The following is a 17790-nucleotide window of genomic DNA, read 5'->3' as shown; positions in this document are numbered from 1 at the left end:
CGAGAGCTCCCAGTACTTCACATGGGTTCCGTCGGTGTTGGCTGGCATCATCGCCATCATCATTGCTGCAGGACCTAGTTGTGCAGATAACTTTATGGAATTAATCCCCTGACAATCAAGAAAATGTGCTCTGTGTCTCTCCAAATGCACTCAATATTTCCTAAAAGAAGTGAGGTGTTAGGAGCCAGAGCCAGACGAAATGATTGTGGCAGCCTTAGAAATGTCAGGAGAAAGTCAGTGAGTCTCTGAATGTTCATAAAAGCAGAAAGAAACAGAAACCAACCAAGCAGGGACACAGTAACAAGAGATGTCATGAGTTTTTGTTTCTCGTCCATCCTCTCGGACTTTTATCTTATACACACAGAGATGTTAACGTGGGAATGAAAACCAGGGGCGGTTCTTAGATTCCTCGGGACACTGAGATTGAGTGATTGACGGGCTTTTCGTCCGTGAGCTGCCTTACATGACGTTGAGGACTGAGGGACACAGAGATGATAGACGAGTGGGATTGCATAGGAAGGGACTTTGTTCCGAGGAATCTTGGTGGCCTGAACCCGTGATGTATCTGCTGTAGCACCGTGGAGTACATTATAGTCACTTCCCTTTGTGTGCACAGGATCTTAATATGATAGGCTCAAGACAGAGAGAGAAAGTGGTTTCATTTAGGTAAAATCTCACAACTCAGAAGGGAAGTGTCAACATGCGCTTACCCTTCCAGGACCCACATATCTGGGGACCTCCCTGTACCCTCCATACCACCTGCATCCCCCTCCTCCTTCACGTAGTCCCAGATAGGTGTGCTGAAGGAGCCAGTGTCATGATGAGCACCACAGATGGACTTATAGAGCATAGAGGAAAATTCCACCAGCTGAAAAGGGGTGGGAGGGGGCGACAAAGGGGAGCTCGTGGATTTTTAAACGACTCCCGCAGTTGTGCCGCAAAAAAATGTAAATTCTCCAGAAAGCCAACCCAGGCCAATAGTTTTGGATTCACAGTAATTGCATACATTTTATTTACAAACCCTCCCGAGCAGTATGCGCCTGTTACCTAAAGCGATGGAGCAGGCCCCAGTCGTATGTCTGGTTCTACACCTGGGCCTACAGCACGAGACATAGCACCTACTGTGGCCTCTGCTCTGTCACTTTGCCATGCGATTCTAATGTAGTTTTACTTGAATAACATAAAATAACATATATAATGTTATTTATGTTATTTTCCACGTGAAGAACTCCTGTAAACCTTGCCGTTTTGAAACTCAGTGAGGCAGGCGTCTTAGACAAGCTGAAAAACAAGTGGTGGTACGATAAAGGTGAATGTGGACCCAAGGACTCTGGAAGCAAGGTCAGTCGTCGCAGTTCGGGACCTCCTCTTGTGTTCGCAGAGCATAGACGGGAGCGATTGTCAGGAGTGCACGGACCCAGTAACCTGCCCACCTTACAAGCTCATGCCTTTTCCATAAATGGCAGCCAGCTCCCCACTGTCCAGGCTTTATTTAAAACTTAGATTACCTGCAAAAAGTACATAAAATAATAAAGTTCCTTCTATTATTCTCAAATTCACGTACCACTAATAAAAAGTAGTGCTTTTCTGCTTAGGGTTCTGTTTGTTTCGGAGGCAAAGGCCATGAAACCTATCATTTCAGGATCGGATGTATTCTCAAAGCAAGAAATGGGAAATTGTTTATTAGTCAGCCAGAGGAAGAGTTTAAATTCAATATATTGTATTTGGAGGGTCAGCCTTACGTCACTATGTTGCCAAACATTCCACTTTAGTTGAAGAGGCCCCATTGTGCGGACAGATGCACAGTGAACTCTCCAATTCAATCCTACCAAATACGATTTTAGTGCATCGTTTGTGAACAATATCCTCAAGTTACGATCTCGCATTCATGAATTCTTCTTAGGGTGATGCAGAGATCTATAGACCTAATTCCAATAAGTACAAATAAAAATGAAAGCTATGTTTCCATTCTAAAGGAAAAAAAAGTAACAATTTACCAGTGAATCTAATTACCTGCACAAATTAGTAATATGTAAGAGTGTCTAAAAGCCATCATTTAGGATTCTTAAAATCTTTTATTTTAATCTCCTTTAAAAGAAAAAAATATTAGTTATTCTATGACCTTAAACAAGTAAATGGTGTAAGTAGGAGAGCCTCTGTTAAGAAACAGACAATGTTGCTTGAACCCTCTTTAGGGCTTATCCTGCTGTTTAATCAGTTTTTTTCCTGCCTTTGAACCAGAGTGGAAATAGACAAGTTTGGCTGAATAATGAAATACTGATCTCAAATCCCTATGTCAAGCCAGAGAAGCATAAACACTTAATGAGCGATTATTTTAAAAATGAAGCAACCCTAAATTCTGGCCCAATCAGCTAATGTCATGGCTCAGTGAACATAGTATACTTGTACATAATACATCTTTTGAATTAAATACTCTCCTAATAAAACTACTTAAGAGTCTGACTCACATTTTGCAAAAAAAAAAAAAAAACCATACTGCTGGGAAGATGACGGCCACAGGGCATCCTGCAGGTAGTCTACCCAAAATACCTTCTCAAATAATGCTACATAATATACGTATTTCCAATTTGTGAAAAAAAATTCTGAATTCTTGTTACAATTTTAGCATCTTCCAATTATTTGCTTGATTATTTCCAAATTTATTGTGAAATAATATGTATACTAAAGCTCTGGGGAATAATATGTCTAAACTATTAACTGATTAAGTATTTTAAGTGGGAATGAAATCTTATTTTTAAGTCAGTGAAAATAGTCATAAATTTGTTCACACAAAAATAATTTATGTCTCAATTAACCAAGGTAATTTGTGTATTTTCTAAGTCATTTTTTAAAAGGTTACCTAAGTGTGATGCATATTTAATTATTCCTAAATAGTATATAATATGTAAAAGTGACGCTTCCCAGATTTCCCTTACACATGTTCCTGAAAGAACAAATAATGTGTACCCTAGCACATATTTACATGTATTTGGTAAAGCAACAGCAAAGAAAATGTGAAACTGTTAGCTAAAAAAAAAAAAACAAATGGCTTATTTCCTTAAGTAGGAAACGTGATGTGAGATTTATACAGGAGAAATTGCAAACATTAAAAGTCTTTATAATGGCAGGAAAGCCAAAAGACATCCCCTTCCCTTGTAATTGGGTATTTTAAATATGCCATTTTCAAACTTATTAATAACCCCACTTCTGCCACCCTGTGTAAATATATAAATGCTTGTATATGGCTAGGCATGGTGGTTTTCACTGCATATTTAATAATGATAAAACGTTACAAATTTTATTGAATGTAATTACAGTTTTATTGGTAATCATCATAATTTCACTTCTCCTGAGAGCTGTAAACTTTATGCTTAAATCCATAAACCTCCATCAGTGATTTATACGTGTAAATAATTTCAGGTTAAGGTAGGCAATTGCTTTAATGAGATGTTTTGGATTTCGTGTGTTCTTTTGCCTTCTGGATGTGACATTTCCACAGTTAACTGAAATGTCTCTATCTCCCCCAGGACAAGACAAGCGCCTTGAGCCTGAGCAACGTAGCAGGCGTCTTCTACATTCTGGTTGGCGGCTTGGGCTTGGCAATGCTGGTGGCTTTGATAGAGTTCTGTTACAAGTCCAGGGCAGAGGCGAAGAGAATGAAGGTGGCAAAGAGTGCACAGACTTTTAACCCAACTTCCTCGCAGAATACCCAGAATTTAGCAACCTATAGAGAAGGTTACAACGTATATGGAACCGAAAGTATTAAAATTTAGGGGTAGGACTTAGGGCTTACTACAGTGAGTGGGTGATGCATCCTGTAATTGCAGTGTCGTGACCTGTCTGTCCAGTGGTGATATTGCTTGCTTCTGATTAGAGCTTTTATATTTTTGAAAAATTCAGTGCAAAGTGATTCAGTTTTCTTTGGCTGCAGATGCACCGTTCGAAACTTTATGTTGCCAATAGATATCTGCATTGAAAGGGTCAGAAAGACAAAAACAGACCTCCAGGATTGCTCTGCAAAAAGATCTACACAGTATATCCTACCTGAAATTTGGGAGAAAATGGAAATTAGTTCTGGGTTTCCTTATACATGTACCAGGCCAATCTACTTGGAACAATCCAATTTTAGGAGACTTGCTAACAAAATAAGGATAAAACTGTTTCAAATGATTAAAGCTTAAACAGTTGCCTCTTTTGATATGATTGTGTATTTTCTGAGAAACAACTCCAAGCACATAGTAAGTGCTCAAAAATTTTTAGCTCCTATTTGTTTTACATTAACCATAATTCTATATTTTTTAAGAGTGAAACACTGCTGTTTATTCATCTGACAGTACCTTGAGCCAGACCTTTAGGTAGGAGTGATTGTCAGAATATTGACGAATTAGAATTCGTCATATTAAATTCATATTTATTAGATGAATTTCAACTTTTACATTCACAGTGTCACTAAGGCAGATATGCATTTTAGGCATGACAACAGTTTTTCCACCAAAGATGTCAGCAACGTATGGTGTTCTTTAGGAGGACACTGCAAAAGATAAAAATTGCAGAATTATTATGGCCTTGTTGTTTCATTTCAACTGTTTTTAAGTAAGCCAGAGCAACTTACATCCCCACTTACATCCTCTCATTGTGTCACAATAGAACATTGTAAATATTCGGTGAAATGTAGGAAATGGAGGTAATTTTTTTAAGAATCTAAGTGTCCACTACTTTTTTCCTCTACTGATAGAAAGTGGTTTTAAAATAAGATCTGAAAGCATTTGTTATTGCTCTTCCTAAAATCAGGTCTCAAGACTCACTTTTTTAAATTATATATAATAGTCTACTGAATAGGCTGCTCACTCTGATTACAATGATAAATGAGCCTTTGAACCCATAAGAGACACTCAGTGCTTGATGTCCCTGAGAGTCAAAAACCCAATATATTCATAAGATGTATATCTGAGGTGATGCCAGGTAAATATGCTTGTTTTTGATACTTATTGATATAAAAGATATTGAAATACTTTGTTAATATCTTAAGACAAAGAACAAAAGCCATTCCCCTTTACCAAGATCTAATTGCTTTTATCCATAATCTAGAAATTAATGGATGACTGAATGTAACTGTACACAGATAAGCCCCGAATGGTACTTTCCCAATTTTGTGGAAAAGAATTAAAAACAAGACCCTCAGTTCAGTCAGATCAGAATGTTTTGAGCATGTCTTCTGGTAGCAAAACAACAAACAAGGATAGTGTCAAGGTCTCTTGACCATTATTGAAATGCTGTTATCTTAATAATGATACAATTGAGGATTTTGCCAAACTGAGAAAAACAATACACGACAAGTTTTCAGAGTCAACTATTTAGATTTTATTCTGGAAAGAATTTTATGTCCAAAAAAAAAAAAAAAAAACACCTTGTTTTGATTTGGTTTGGTTTGGTTTTTTTTGTTTTGTTTTGTTTTTTGGTTTTTTACCTGTCATTAAAATTTACTTTGCTTTGGCAAAGCAAAAGCATTGTAACCATCAACAAGGTCCAAGGGTAAGATTGCAAAGATACAGAAAAAGAATATTGGAAAATTCTAGAAAGAAACACTCATGGGTGTCAGTTCATGGCTAAAATCTGGGAAACTGCTAAAGAGGTTTAAATTCCCAGGTTAGGTACAGACAGTTTACATGTAATAATGTTTGGGAGTCAGAACCTGGCATTGCATTACAATGTATCACACAAATTGCCTCTACAGTTGGGGTTAAACTTCTAAGGTAATAAATGTCAAATAAAAAGAAAGCCTTCATATATATGATTTTTAAAAAGACTTAACGGCATTCAGGGTAAATGAAATGATTTTCACCTAAGAAAATTTGACAGCTGTTATTATACTCTCATATGAAATGGCTTTGTCCTTTCAAAAACTCTATTGGCCACAGTTACCCAAATTTTTGATAATCTAAACAATATTGTCCTAGAATTCCAAGAACAGAACCTGAAACCTTCAATATAGAAAATGTTTACTCTAAAAATGATTATCCCTCATGGGAACACAAAGTCAGGGCCTTTAGCCTCAACAATCTCAACAGACCCAGACCACAGGTAAATTTATAAGAAAGTTGATTTAAGCAGCAAGCTGAATAGATATGACATTTTATGTTAGAAGCAGGAGATATAAGTTTAAGAAATAATGCTAAGAATGAAGAATGCTCAGATTTAAAGAAAAACTAAGGATATGTTGAAGAATTATTAACTATTATGCTCAGTTATATTCACCTACGGAGAAGAAGAGGTTACTTGAGAGCACATGGTTCCTGTTGGGGGTATTTCCCTTTCTCCATAAAGGCCATCAAGAAAAGAAAGGAAACAAAGTAAATTTTATAGCAAAAGCCTTCTGAAAAAAAAAAAACCCTCAAAAAATTAGAATGCTATCATTAATTGTATATCTTCTTCTTCAAAAAAAAGAAAACAAAATTAAATCAGTAGTTTTTTAAAAAATTATTTTACTTAATATTAAATATTGAAAGTAAATCTGAAGGAACAAATTCGAACTTTGGTCTTGATTTGTTTTAATTTAATGATGAGTAGTTTCTATAGAAATTGTATCCTGACTTCTGATTTTTTTAGACCATTTGCTGAGGAAGAACTATGATAATAACCTTGGATTTGACCATAGATAAGTCATTAACTAGCAGTTTGACTTTAGCAGGGTATCTGATCTCTAAACCTTTATGTTATCCCATTTTCTATGCCCATCACTGATTTCATTATTTAATATACAATTATGCTAATATTTAAGTTCCAGAGCAGAATAAATACAGGGATAGAATTCCTAAAGAATGAGGTAAAATTAAATTCACAGGAGAGAATTAAGATATATTAGGAGTTATGAGAAATAAATAAGCCATATCACTTAGGCAAGATCTAATTTGCCTTATTTTCTTGAGTTAACATTAAAATTCAGTTACTAGAAAAAAATATAAGGACAACGAATAAACAGTAATTAGATTTGCATAATAACACTGCCTGTTTCTCCTCTGTGTCATATTGTTATCCACTACTGACTTAATATGACAGACAACAGGAATTTAATGAGGATTTCAGAGACCTGACCCCGGAACGTCTCAGTCTGGGAAGGTCCCCAGCAGTGAGCACTGGTGGGGAATTGAAACACACTCCCTTTCAGTGCAACCCCCTTTCAACACTTAGAGCTTCCTAAGATATGAATCAGCTTCCAGAGTAGGCATAGAATGAACTCTGTGTCACTAACTGTGCTGTTCTGGGTCATGTCTGTACCTGGTGTGAATGAATGAAGGTGTCTGTGGATAGCTCTGTGTTCCGAAGACAGGAAGCTCTGTCGTGAATAGTCTGTATCCATAGTTCATGTAGACAACTCATCACCATTTTGAGGATAACAAATGAGCTGTAAAGATCTTTTCTAAAGATCAAGACGTTCAGCTAAAACCGTTGTCAAATTAGAGGAGATCCTAAGCTGGACCCCAAGGACTAGGTTGTAGAGGGCCACAAGTCGAAATGTGTCCCGCCCAGATTTGCCAAACAAGACCTAGTTTGACTCTTGCAGAATTGGTTCTGGAACAGGCAAGATCACACACTTTAGACCAATTGATTCTCTGCTAGAGTTGAGCTTTCCTTTCCTGGAATGTGCAGTTTTGACACGACCCGGAGAATATCGGAAAAAAAAAAAATGCAGATGTCTAATAATTGATATCTTGGTGTTTGTTGTGTCACGTTTTGTCAAAGAAACAGAAACATTGTAACAATGCACACTCTTTCTGTTTCCTTTCCATGCACCCAGCTGACCTTTTCTGAAGCCATAAGAAACAAAGCCAGATTATCCATCACTGGGAGTGTGGGTGAGAACGGCCGCGTTTTGACGCCCGACTGCCCCAAGGCTGTACACACGGGGACTGCGATTAGACAAAGTTCAGGATTGGCTGTCATTGCATCGGACCTACCATAAAAACCAAAAACATAATCGAGTGCCTTAATCAAACTGTGTTGGTGAGCGGCGGGAGCAAAGCCCGGGGCGCGCCGAGCAGGTGCCCTGGACCCGGCCTCCGGCCCGCGCGGGCAGCGCGTCCTGATCCTCCCGGTTCCGCAGCAGCAACGCGTGCATGAGCTCAGCTCGGAAACCCAAACTCAGATTTTATATCAGGAAAACTCACAATTTAGGTTTTTTCGGGGAGCGGGAGGGGGGAGCTGGGACGGGCGTATTAACAGCAACAAGTTTCACTCGAGTGGACTTAAAAACTAATCAGACTTGCGAGCGCATCAGACCGTGAAGTTCTTGCGCAGAAAGGCCTGTGTTCACCGCCAGGGATAGACTAGTTAGAGAAGCCCATGAACATGCTAACCTGCGTCTCCGAACACCCACGTAGTCCATGGGAGACTCTCCAGCCGAGAAAACACGTCTCGAAACTGTGATCAGAAAATACTCAAACACACATGTAAATCCTGTGAAAAAAAAAAAATTTAAAGGAAGCATTTACACTTACTTTGGAGAAAACAAATACTGAAACATGCTTGCTTTTTAACCGACGTAAATTCAGTAGAGGACAACACAATTCTTTTTTCTAACCATCTTAGGGAACAGTACATTGCAATAATTGATATAAATGCCATCACTGTAATAAACTTTAGAGACTTTTTTTTATAAAAGCCGTTGGTCATCTCCTTGTTGCCGTAACCTCCACTCTGTCACATGAGTCGGTGTCCCACGGATTGCATTTGTCTCACTACCCAGAACACACACAAAACGAAGACAACGTTACCGTAAAACCATCAGTCTGCGACGTAGATTCAAAAGAGACTATAGGTCACTCATGTTACCGATATTATTTATAATCTTGTTCTGTGTACAAAATTGTGGTTTTTGTACCCACCAAAAAGAATAAAACAACGGACATTCTTACACTATCTGCAGAGCTTAACATTCTTTTCTTATCATTATGAAGGTTATTTGAGAAAATATGAGACTGTAGAAGGGATCGTTAGAAGTCGAGTGTGGGCCTTGTTGGAACATGGAACTAGCTCTTATCATTTCTGCATAGTGAGCTACCCTCTTTGACAGATGTCCACCTTGTGAGCCGGTGATATTGTCGCAGATGGAGTGTTTGAGTTGGAGAGCCATCCGTTGTCATAACAGCAACATACCCTGTAATCGTGTGTCGAAATTTTACTTGACTGTATTTTGCTGCGACAAATAATGTGTCTCTTGGGCTTCTCCCCCTCCCTCTTCCCCTTGTTCCATTTAAGTCACTTGAAGGCACTAATAGTTTGTGGTAGACAAAAAAAGTGAAGAATTTGTCCTTGTTTTTTCAACTGGAAAGGGTGAAGAAAATTATACCCATCTGTATTTCCTAAAACCACCTTATGTTATGTACAGATTCAATGAACATGGTTTCAAAGAAGGTCTGGATCATCTGAAATAATAATGAAGCACTAGAGCATCCAGCGAAACATCCCACGAGGCAGAAATCTTGGCAGAAAGCACAAGGGAGGAGGACTGCGGAGAGTGGCCTGAGGGAAGCTCTGTCCCAGGCGGAGCAGGGGTGGAGAGCCTCGGGGGAGCAGGGCTCCGAGGCTGGGGGCCCTACAAGGTTCCTGACGAGCTGCCAGCCAGGCTGGAGCGACACCGGCTGTGGCATTGCCGGGCGAGGTGGAGGGAGCCGGCGCGGGGGGGGGATGAAGACCGCCTGCTTGCACCTCCAGACTTGCAGCCGCTCCCTCTGTGCGCTGCAGTGAGTGCACCTGGACAGGTGCAGGTGTGCGGACATGCTCCCGCTCGGTTCCCTCAGGAAAAGTCCCAAGCTCTGAAGCAGAGCAGACACATCCCCTGTGACCTGGTCTCTACTCCTACTCATCTGTCCCATGACTCCTCTCACCTGACCCTCCCTTTCCCCCTCCCACCAGCCCCTAAACCTCTAAAGCAGCACACAGGACACTGCATTGACTATTTCCTTGGGCCATCACTTTCTGTGTCTCTTTCCCCGACTAACTTCAGTCCCAAATTGAGTTTACCCACCCTGGGAAGATGTGCGTGAGGCCCAGCCCACTGCCTCCAGGACTGGGTTAGGTGCCCTACATGTTTTCCCCCCATCACAGCACTTGCCATCCTGCATTGTACTTGCCTGTGTACTTGTCTGTATAACTTCTAGACTGTAAGCTCCTTGAGGGCAGGGACTGTGTCTCTCTTGTTCACACTTGTATCCCCAGCACCCAGCACAGTGCCTGGCATTATTGTAGGTGCTTAATAAATATTTGTTGAATGAATGAATGAACTGAATTGAATTAATTTAACTAAGTGGAAGGAGAAAGACAATATCTTTCTTCACTAATAGTCCCTAGAGTATGTGTTAAGTAAATAGCAAGTCAAAAGAAAGGCTGGGAGCACCCCGGTGGCTCAGTCGATTGGGCACCTGACTCTTGATTACAGCTCAGATCCTGATGTCGGAGTTGTGAGATCAAGCCCTGCGTTGGGCTCTGTCTTGGGTGGTGGGTCTGCTTGAGATTCTCTCCCTCCCTCTCCCTCCACCACCACTCCTACACACACACACACACACACACACACACACACACACACACACAAAGAAAAGAAAAAAGAAGATTGAAGGTTTGCTGAGTTGATGATGTTGTTCATCTCACTAGAAGGAGGAGATGATATTTCATATCATTATACCTAGCTGGGGCATCATTTTTTAGCTAGAAATTGTCAGAAGGTAATTAGATAACCTGAACCAGGGATCTGGTTTGGCTTGGTTTTTACCCATTCTTCTAAAGATATCTTTCATTTAACTCAGAATGGATAAGTGATGTGAAGTTAAAAAGTTCTATTTCTTATAGTTTAACTCCCTTTTGTGTTTTTCCCCTTTTGTGTTTTCTTTCCATATTAGTAATAGTACTATATAGTTAAATTTCCATATTTCTCATGGAATAAATTTGCCAAAACCAAATTTGAAATCTGCCATCAGTAAAGGGATACCTTACCTGGGCTCCAATCTGAGTAAATGCTATAAACCTAGGTTATGTGATTTTAAAACATTTATGCTTAAATTAAGTTAAAAACATTTTAAGTTAAACCATTTAGTTCCATAAAGAACTCAATTATAAAACAAGCAAGACCACCATCTAGTGCAGAATTTCCTGAATATATCAGGCAAAACCAATTTTGAAGTTACATCAGCTGGTTAAATGTATACAATGACCACATTTGAAGGCTATAAAGGACCCTCAGGAGAACCACTTTGCTACACTCCATTCAGTAGCTACTAATTAAAAATGCCAGCGCCCCCCCACCATCCTGTTCCAACACTAGCTTCATGCTTGCTCCAGGCTGCTCCCTGCTCTCCCCACCTGCTGACTGTCAACTCATTCATCCATTTCCCTAAGGCGTAGCACACAGAAGGTTAAAATATATATTTGTCAATTCATAAAAACAACTTTATATATTACAGCAGTATTAGTGAAAAAAAGTGCTCTACTAATTTTCCCAGAAAACTGAATATCCCAATTTGCAACACCAGTGAGGTGCAAACATAAATAAGAATTAAATGATAGTGACATCAGGGGGGTTTCTGAAAAGACAAATTGGAATCATGCGGACTCATTTGTGTTATTCATATGAGGCTGCGTGAAAGGTGTGCCTTCTCAAGCACATTCATAAACAGGTTTTAGTTTCAGGTGGTCCAGCAGGCTAGCATGCTTAGCATTTGTCAGACCCAATGCACATGTGGCAGGTGGTATGCTTACATATTTCCTAACTAGGTAGTACCAGTAGTCTTGTCAAAAAAGAACTCTCTTCCCTAAGAAAAGATATTGATAAATGAGGAAGAGTGAAAGATGAAATTTGGAAATTGTATCTCAAAAACCAACAGAGAACTAAATTATTTCCCTATTTCCCATGAAACAGAGTAACCTCTCTATCTTGCTTTGATTTTATATTCTTTGGAGGAAGAGGTGGGTAGAGGAATTAGGGAATATAAAAGATAAGCCAAAGGAGACACTGAGAAACAGAAAGCTGGGCAAAGGTTGGTAGTTCAGGTCTGGGCGGCCGAAAGAACTTCAGGAAAACTGGGCTTTTCACAAATGGTTTTCCATTGTTAGGTGTGTCATGAATGTCTGATATATTCCTCTTCCATGACCTGCTTACAAATTTTCCTACAAGCTACAGGCTGGTATTTGTGGTTGGATTAAAGGAAGTCAAGGAAAAAATTCTAAGTCCCATATTTGGGTTGATGCGAGGCCAGAAATAACCCTAATAATATATTTCCTTCCAACAGAAATGGGCAGAAATTTATATTGGATTTGTCCTTCCACTGGCAAAGAGTGGAGTCTCATTCAGTTTTTCCTGGAGCAGGAGAAGATGGCAGGTGTGAGAGAACCTCTATGATACAATCATACATAAATATTCTATTAAATTATAATGCCTAAATCATGGCTTCAATGATGGGGGTGACTTAGGAGATTTGTAATCCTGGAATCCTGAACAACGGAAGTCTGCTCAAGTAGGTTATGATGATTTGCTCCTCCATGTCTTTTCACTGGACCAAAACTTCTAAAGTACCTATTCATTTAGCAATGGCTGAAAACTGTGTAGAGACTTATTTCTCAAGCAGAGTAGGTCTATAGAAATGGCAATCAGAGTTTCAACATATGATTGAATGAACTGATTGGCTAAATGAATTAAGGACTGCTGAAGACCCTCAAAAGAAATTGCCTCCACAGAAACCGGTGTCAGCTCCTCAGAGCGAGTTCCCCAGCATAAATGTGAATGGTCTCAACATGTTGTAACAAAGAAGGGATGTAGAATAATTTAGGTCAGAGTGGCTTCTCTTAATCCTTCAGTCACTTAAAATTGGTGCTTTCCAGATGTCTAAAAAGTTGAATTTGAAGAGTTTCAACTGCCCAAGACTTCCCAGAGCCATGCTTCCCATTGGTATCCTGTCTGTAAATCTAAGCGTAATTAGAGTCTGGTGGGCACTGTAAATCTTCCGAGACCACCAGCAGAGCAGGTGACTTCTGGATCCTGGGGCCTCAGACCTGCACAGTAACTCTAAGGCTTGGCCCACTTGGCCTCCATCCATAGCATCCTTGGTCACAGCCTCACAGGGAGATCATCCCCACAATCTCTCTCTCATCCCACATTCTCCCTTAATATACTCCTGCGCTTCTCATCCTTCTCCATGTTCATCTTCCCACTGCCTCCCTCTCTCCCTGATCTTAACATCCTTCTCCCTGATGCCCTGGGTACAGAGTAAGGAAACTCCCAGCACCCTCGAGCTGTCCTCCAGTGCCCTGTCCAATGCTCTGATGTCAGCCCTCCGCATACCACAAACTTGGAAGGAAAAGTCATGGCCATCATGACAGTCACACCTCTGCATGCCCTCAGGCATAAACACTCCTCCCCTTTGAGGTGTAGGTCATCCACCATGCTGTCAGATGGACACCCACTTGTCCACTGTGTCTGCTGAATGCTCTGCCACTGCCCCACGTCCATCAGCAATTGTGGCATTTAGCTCATTTTTCCACTGCACCCCGAGTCTTAGGATCATCTTGAGCGACTTCAAAGCCAGTGGAAGTACTTCATTTAAGCCCTAGCCCTGCAGCTCCCTGACCTCCCATTGGTCTTTGCCTGTGTGATTAAAGTCACCTACCCCTGTAGACATGTAGCTGATCTTAGGGTCATTCATCTGCTCATCTTCCACCAGATGATGACTAATTTCCCTCCCTTTCAAACCCTGGTCACTGCAAAGAGAGACCTTTCACCTCATATTTAACTCCTCTATTTGGCTCCATCACTTCGTCAAAATGTCCATCCCAAGGTCACCAAAAAAGATCATGTGGCCGTGTTACTTGAACATTTTCAATAGGGAACTAAACCAACTATTTTATGTTCCCCATTTTCTCCAACCAAATACTGGTATCACCCAGGGTTATAAACTCTGCCTCTGTCTCGTCTCATAGCACATATTCCACCTGGTTGATCTTACCACCACCAAGAGGTCTACAATAACCCATGCACTGTTAACTCAGAAATCCCTATTTTTCACTCCAGTCCCACCTGTCCAATCTCATACAGGTTATTTCTTTTTGACATCTCAGCTGAAATACGTCCAATTCCTCATCTTCTACTCTGCATTCCTACCTCCTCTTAAGTTCCATGTCTCAGTGAGGGGCACTACCATTTACCTAATCTCACAAATTAAAGCATGAGTGTCCTTCTAGAACTCCCTTTCTTCATATTCTCACATCCAGCCAATCAACAGCTTCAATTTCTTGTGTCTCCTAAATATCTTCTTACTGCATCCCGCACTCTTAATCTATACTATGACCGCCCTTTCAGAGGCTCATGATTTCTCATGTTCCTACTCTCTGATAAGTTCCCTTTCTTCTCATCTCCCTGGTTTCTCCTTAGAATTCATTCTTCACATGCCCGCGAGGGTGGTTTTCCTAAACCACCTATGACCCTGTCACCTTTCTGACTGAAATAACTCATGGTGTGTTATATGTCACAGTATCTCCAGTAGCTCCTCTCACTTTCCACCCCGATTACACCAAATTACTACTCACAGCTACGGTTTTCTCAGCGCTTCTTATTCTTTCCCTTCTAAGTTAGCTGATGATTACCTCTCCCTGCAATGCCCCTGCTTCAGACACGGGTCCTTGCTATAACCAACGGAGCCCACCCAGCTCAGTTAAGCAGCACGTGAACTCATTAATAAATATGGTATAGTTCACAGAATCTCTGGGGAAGACAGCATCTGGCTGAAGGCAAAGCAGGCAAGAACAACACGAAAATGACATCACTGATCTGCCCCCAAGCCAGGTCCAACCTCCAGCGGACACATATACAAGAGCAGGGATGCTGAGCAAGGAACGTCTGTGTGTACCACCTCTGACTGTGGGGTGCCAGGCATGCTCTCTTTCCTTCTCAGGAACTGGGCTGCACCCTTGGCCTCCTTCACATCGAACCTCAGGCAGGAGTATCTAGCTAATGGTGCTCGGTTGCCTGTGATCTAACAGCCAGGGAGACACAGAAACCAAGCATTGGCTTCTACCTTAGGGAAGCAGAATTGGAAAAATAAATATAGGAAGATAGTCCCCAGAAGCTGAATGGGCTCACAACATGGTATATCTCACCTGTTTTTTGATGTCTAATGTCTACTCATCCATCAAGAAGGGTTCTGGAAATCATCTGGGGTACAATCCCTCATTCGCCATGTGTGAAAATAACTCATTTTCATTTCCGTGTCTTGTGTAGCCTTCTACCACTGTTCCACGACTATTTTTATAAATGTCTCTGCTTGATCTCTCCAGACTCACGGATTATGTTGACAACAATGATTAGTGCCAAGAACAAATTTTGAGCTATGGAGCCAGACAAAAGTAGATGTAAGTCCTTGATCCAGTACTTACTCTTTGGCCTCTAGAAAAAGACTGTTGTTTCATATGTGAAATGGGAACAGGAATACCTAGCATTTGATGTTTCTGTGAAGTTGAAAATGAATGTTTATAGATTACTTATCACAGTAGCAGAGCTCATTAAGAGCCCTGTAAACAAAACTACATTTATTTCATCTCTGCAGCTTTGGGCATCTGCTTCTGCCTAGGAAATAGAAAACTGAAGAAAAAAAGTTATTTTCTCAAAAGCCAAATAATCTACACAATCATAACTTTGCTGGTGTGACTCAGAAAGCTGTTCTTGGTAACCAGGTGCCCTGGATTCCAAAGAAGGACAAGTCCCATCTAGGAGAAATGGGATTCACAAATAATTTTGGGTCTTCAGCAGAGAGGAGATATGCTGATGACAGTGACCTTGTGGGTGACAAGAGGTGGGCTAAAATATTATCAAATTCTTGAAGGTTAAATGTGGCTATGATGCATTTGGAAATTACTGAGGCCAGGGCACCAAGAGAATGTGAACTCACTTGTAAGCCTTTCTTCATGACCCTCAACTGAGTGTTTAGAAGAAATAAGGAGGAAGACCAGACGAGGGTCCCTTTGATGGAGCAGGTGTGCATGAGGTGAACAGCACCCACCCAGGTTGGTGGGGGGACACTCGACATGCCCTGACTGACTTCCCTGACCTCTCTCGTCAACAAGTCAAAAGTCGTAGAGTACGGAGTAGGATCAACAATTCTTTCTGTGTGCATGGCATGAAGGAATCCGTGCTTCTAGAGAAGGAGTTGAAGCACACAGATCCTCTACCTCTGCAGGGATTTCTCACCCAGAGCAGACTACAGTTTTGCCTGGGGAGATGGATAGACAGCAGGTTAAGAGTGTCTCCCCCTCCAGGCTGCGAGGTGAAGGGAAAACTGCCTGCCTCTGAGTGGTGCTCCCAAGCAGCCAGGAGAATGCCAACTCACTGGCTTCCAGCACAAGCCTCATGCTCACAAAGTGGCTGCACCTGCCAACCAGGGTAGGAGGGATGCAAGCCTGCAGGGGTGGTGGGGCTGAAAGTGATTGAACTGTGGACTCATTAGGTGTGATGAGTATCCCAAAGGTAAGGGGGTCCAAGAGCTTCCGGGATGGTGTCACACCCCAACTCCACCACGACGGGTGCTCCCTGCACCCTCATCTGGCTGCTCATCCACACACACTATTATCTTCTAATAAACTGATATGCCTCAGTGAGTGTTAATCCCGAATTCTGTGAGGGGTCTAGAAGTAATGGACTCCAAGGAGGAGGAGTCCACAGGATCCTCTGATTTGTGGCCAGATGGGACCTACCAGCTGCTGGTGTCTGAAGTGTGGTGGGAGCAGTCTGGTGGGCATGTGTTAACCTGAGGGGCATGACACGACTGTGTCAGAACCAGGTTAATTTGTAAGACAGCCAGCCGCTAGCTGGGGGAGAGAACCACACATTTGGTAACCAGGAGCTCACAAGGGCTCTGCATGAGGAGTAGGGAGACACAAGGTACTGAGTTTTTCTAACACAGTGGTTATGTTTCTAGACCAGAGTGGACAGCTTCAGGGAGCCATGGCCATTTTAAACCATTTACTTATTCATAAAGCATTTATAATGGGCATGAACATTAAGAATGAGTTATTTCTTTAAAGAAATCTAATTTCTCTTCCAGGGCCAATGAGGCCAAATAGGCCCTTGCTGCAAGAGTGAAATTTAACAGGGAAACAGAAAGTCAGTAATCAAGGTAAATAACATTTTTAAAATCTTTAAAAATAAAAATTTTTGTAAAATGCGTCAAAAATTTAAAGATTTAGAGTTTCATAGCAAACCATCTGAGACCCCAAGGTAAAAGAAAAGAAAATATGTCCCTTTCTACACTTTTTAAATGGTTAATGGTTAGCTTTATTGCAGAATATTAAGGTGGTTAAAAAATACTGAAAATTTGAAAAATAGGTGTATTTAAGCCCAAAATATTCTTTTAGGTTTGACTATTTTATATTAAAATGATTTCTTTTCTTTCTTGGTTTAATGGAAGCCGACTCATCAATACTACTTTTAAAATCCACTTCTTTATCTTTTCAGTTGAGAGAATTGACATTTTTGACAATTTTTCTTGACTAAGTATAGATCTTAAATAATTTTTAGTTCAGCTTACTGAAACATCTGCACAGCACCATTTTTGAATTTCAATATATTCATTTTTTAATTTTCAAATTTTGATACCTTGCTCATCAAGCATTGTGCATTCATTTTTATTTTTAAAAATAGCACAGTAAAATATTATATATATAAATTCCTGAATTTTTTGGAGCACCAGGGGAGTGCCATGTCCTGTGCCCCAGTGCCAGTTGTAGGAAGTCACTTGCCCACATCCCAGCACAGCC

General features: G+C 40.8%; 1 protein-coding gene across 20 annotated transcripts in view; it reads left to right on the top strand.

Moving 5' to 3' along the window:
* GRIA4 (glutamate ionotropic receptor AMPA type subunit 4) overlaps positions 1 to 10272 on the top strand; it is a 367857-nt gene extending 357585 nt beyond the window's left edge. For 5 of the 20 annotated variants that reach the window (XR_011995840.1, XR_011995846.1, XR_011995842.1 and 2 more), the window contains 2 exons: positions 3528 to 3662; positions 7796 to 10272. Coding sequence is in view for 10 of the 20 variants with exons in the window: in XM_072729918.1 (XP_072586019.1) it covers positions 3528 to 3662; positions 7796 to 7960 (300 nt within the window). In the remaining 10 variants the exon portion in view is untranslated. Of the gene's footprint in view, positions 1 to 1226; positions 1342 to 3527; positions 4239 to 7795 lie in introns of all 20 variants that reach the window. The other 15 variants (XR_011995843.1, XR_011995847.1, XR_011995844.1 and 12 more) reach the window with 7 other exon arrangements.
* The last annotated feature ends 7518 nt before the right edge of the window (positions 10273 to 17790 follow it).

The sequence above is a fragment of the Vulpes vulpes genome, chromosome 12 (genome assembly GCF_048418805.1).
Source record: "Vulpes vulpes isolate BD-2025 chromosome 12, VulVul3, whole genome shotgun sequence".
Taxonomy (NCBI): domain Eukaryota; kingdom Metazoa; phylum Chordata; class Mammalia; order Carnivora; family Canidae; genus Vulpes; species Vulpes vulpes.
This window is presented reverse-complemented; position numbering and strand designations above follow the sequence as displayed.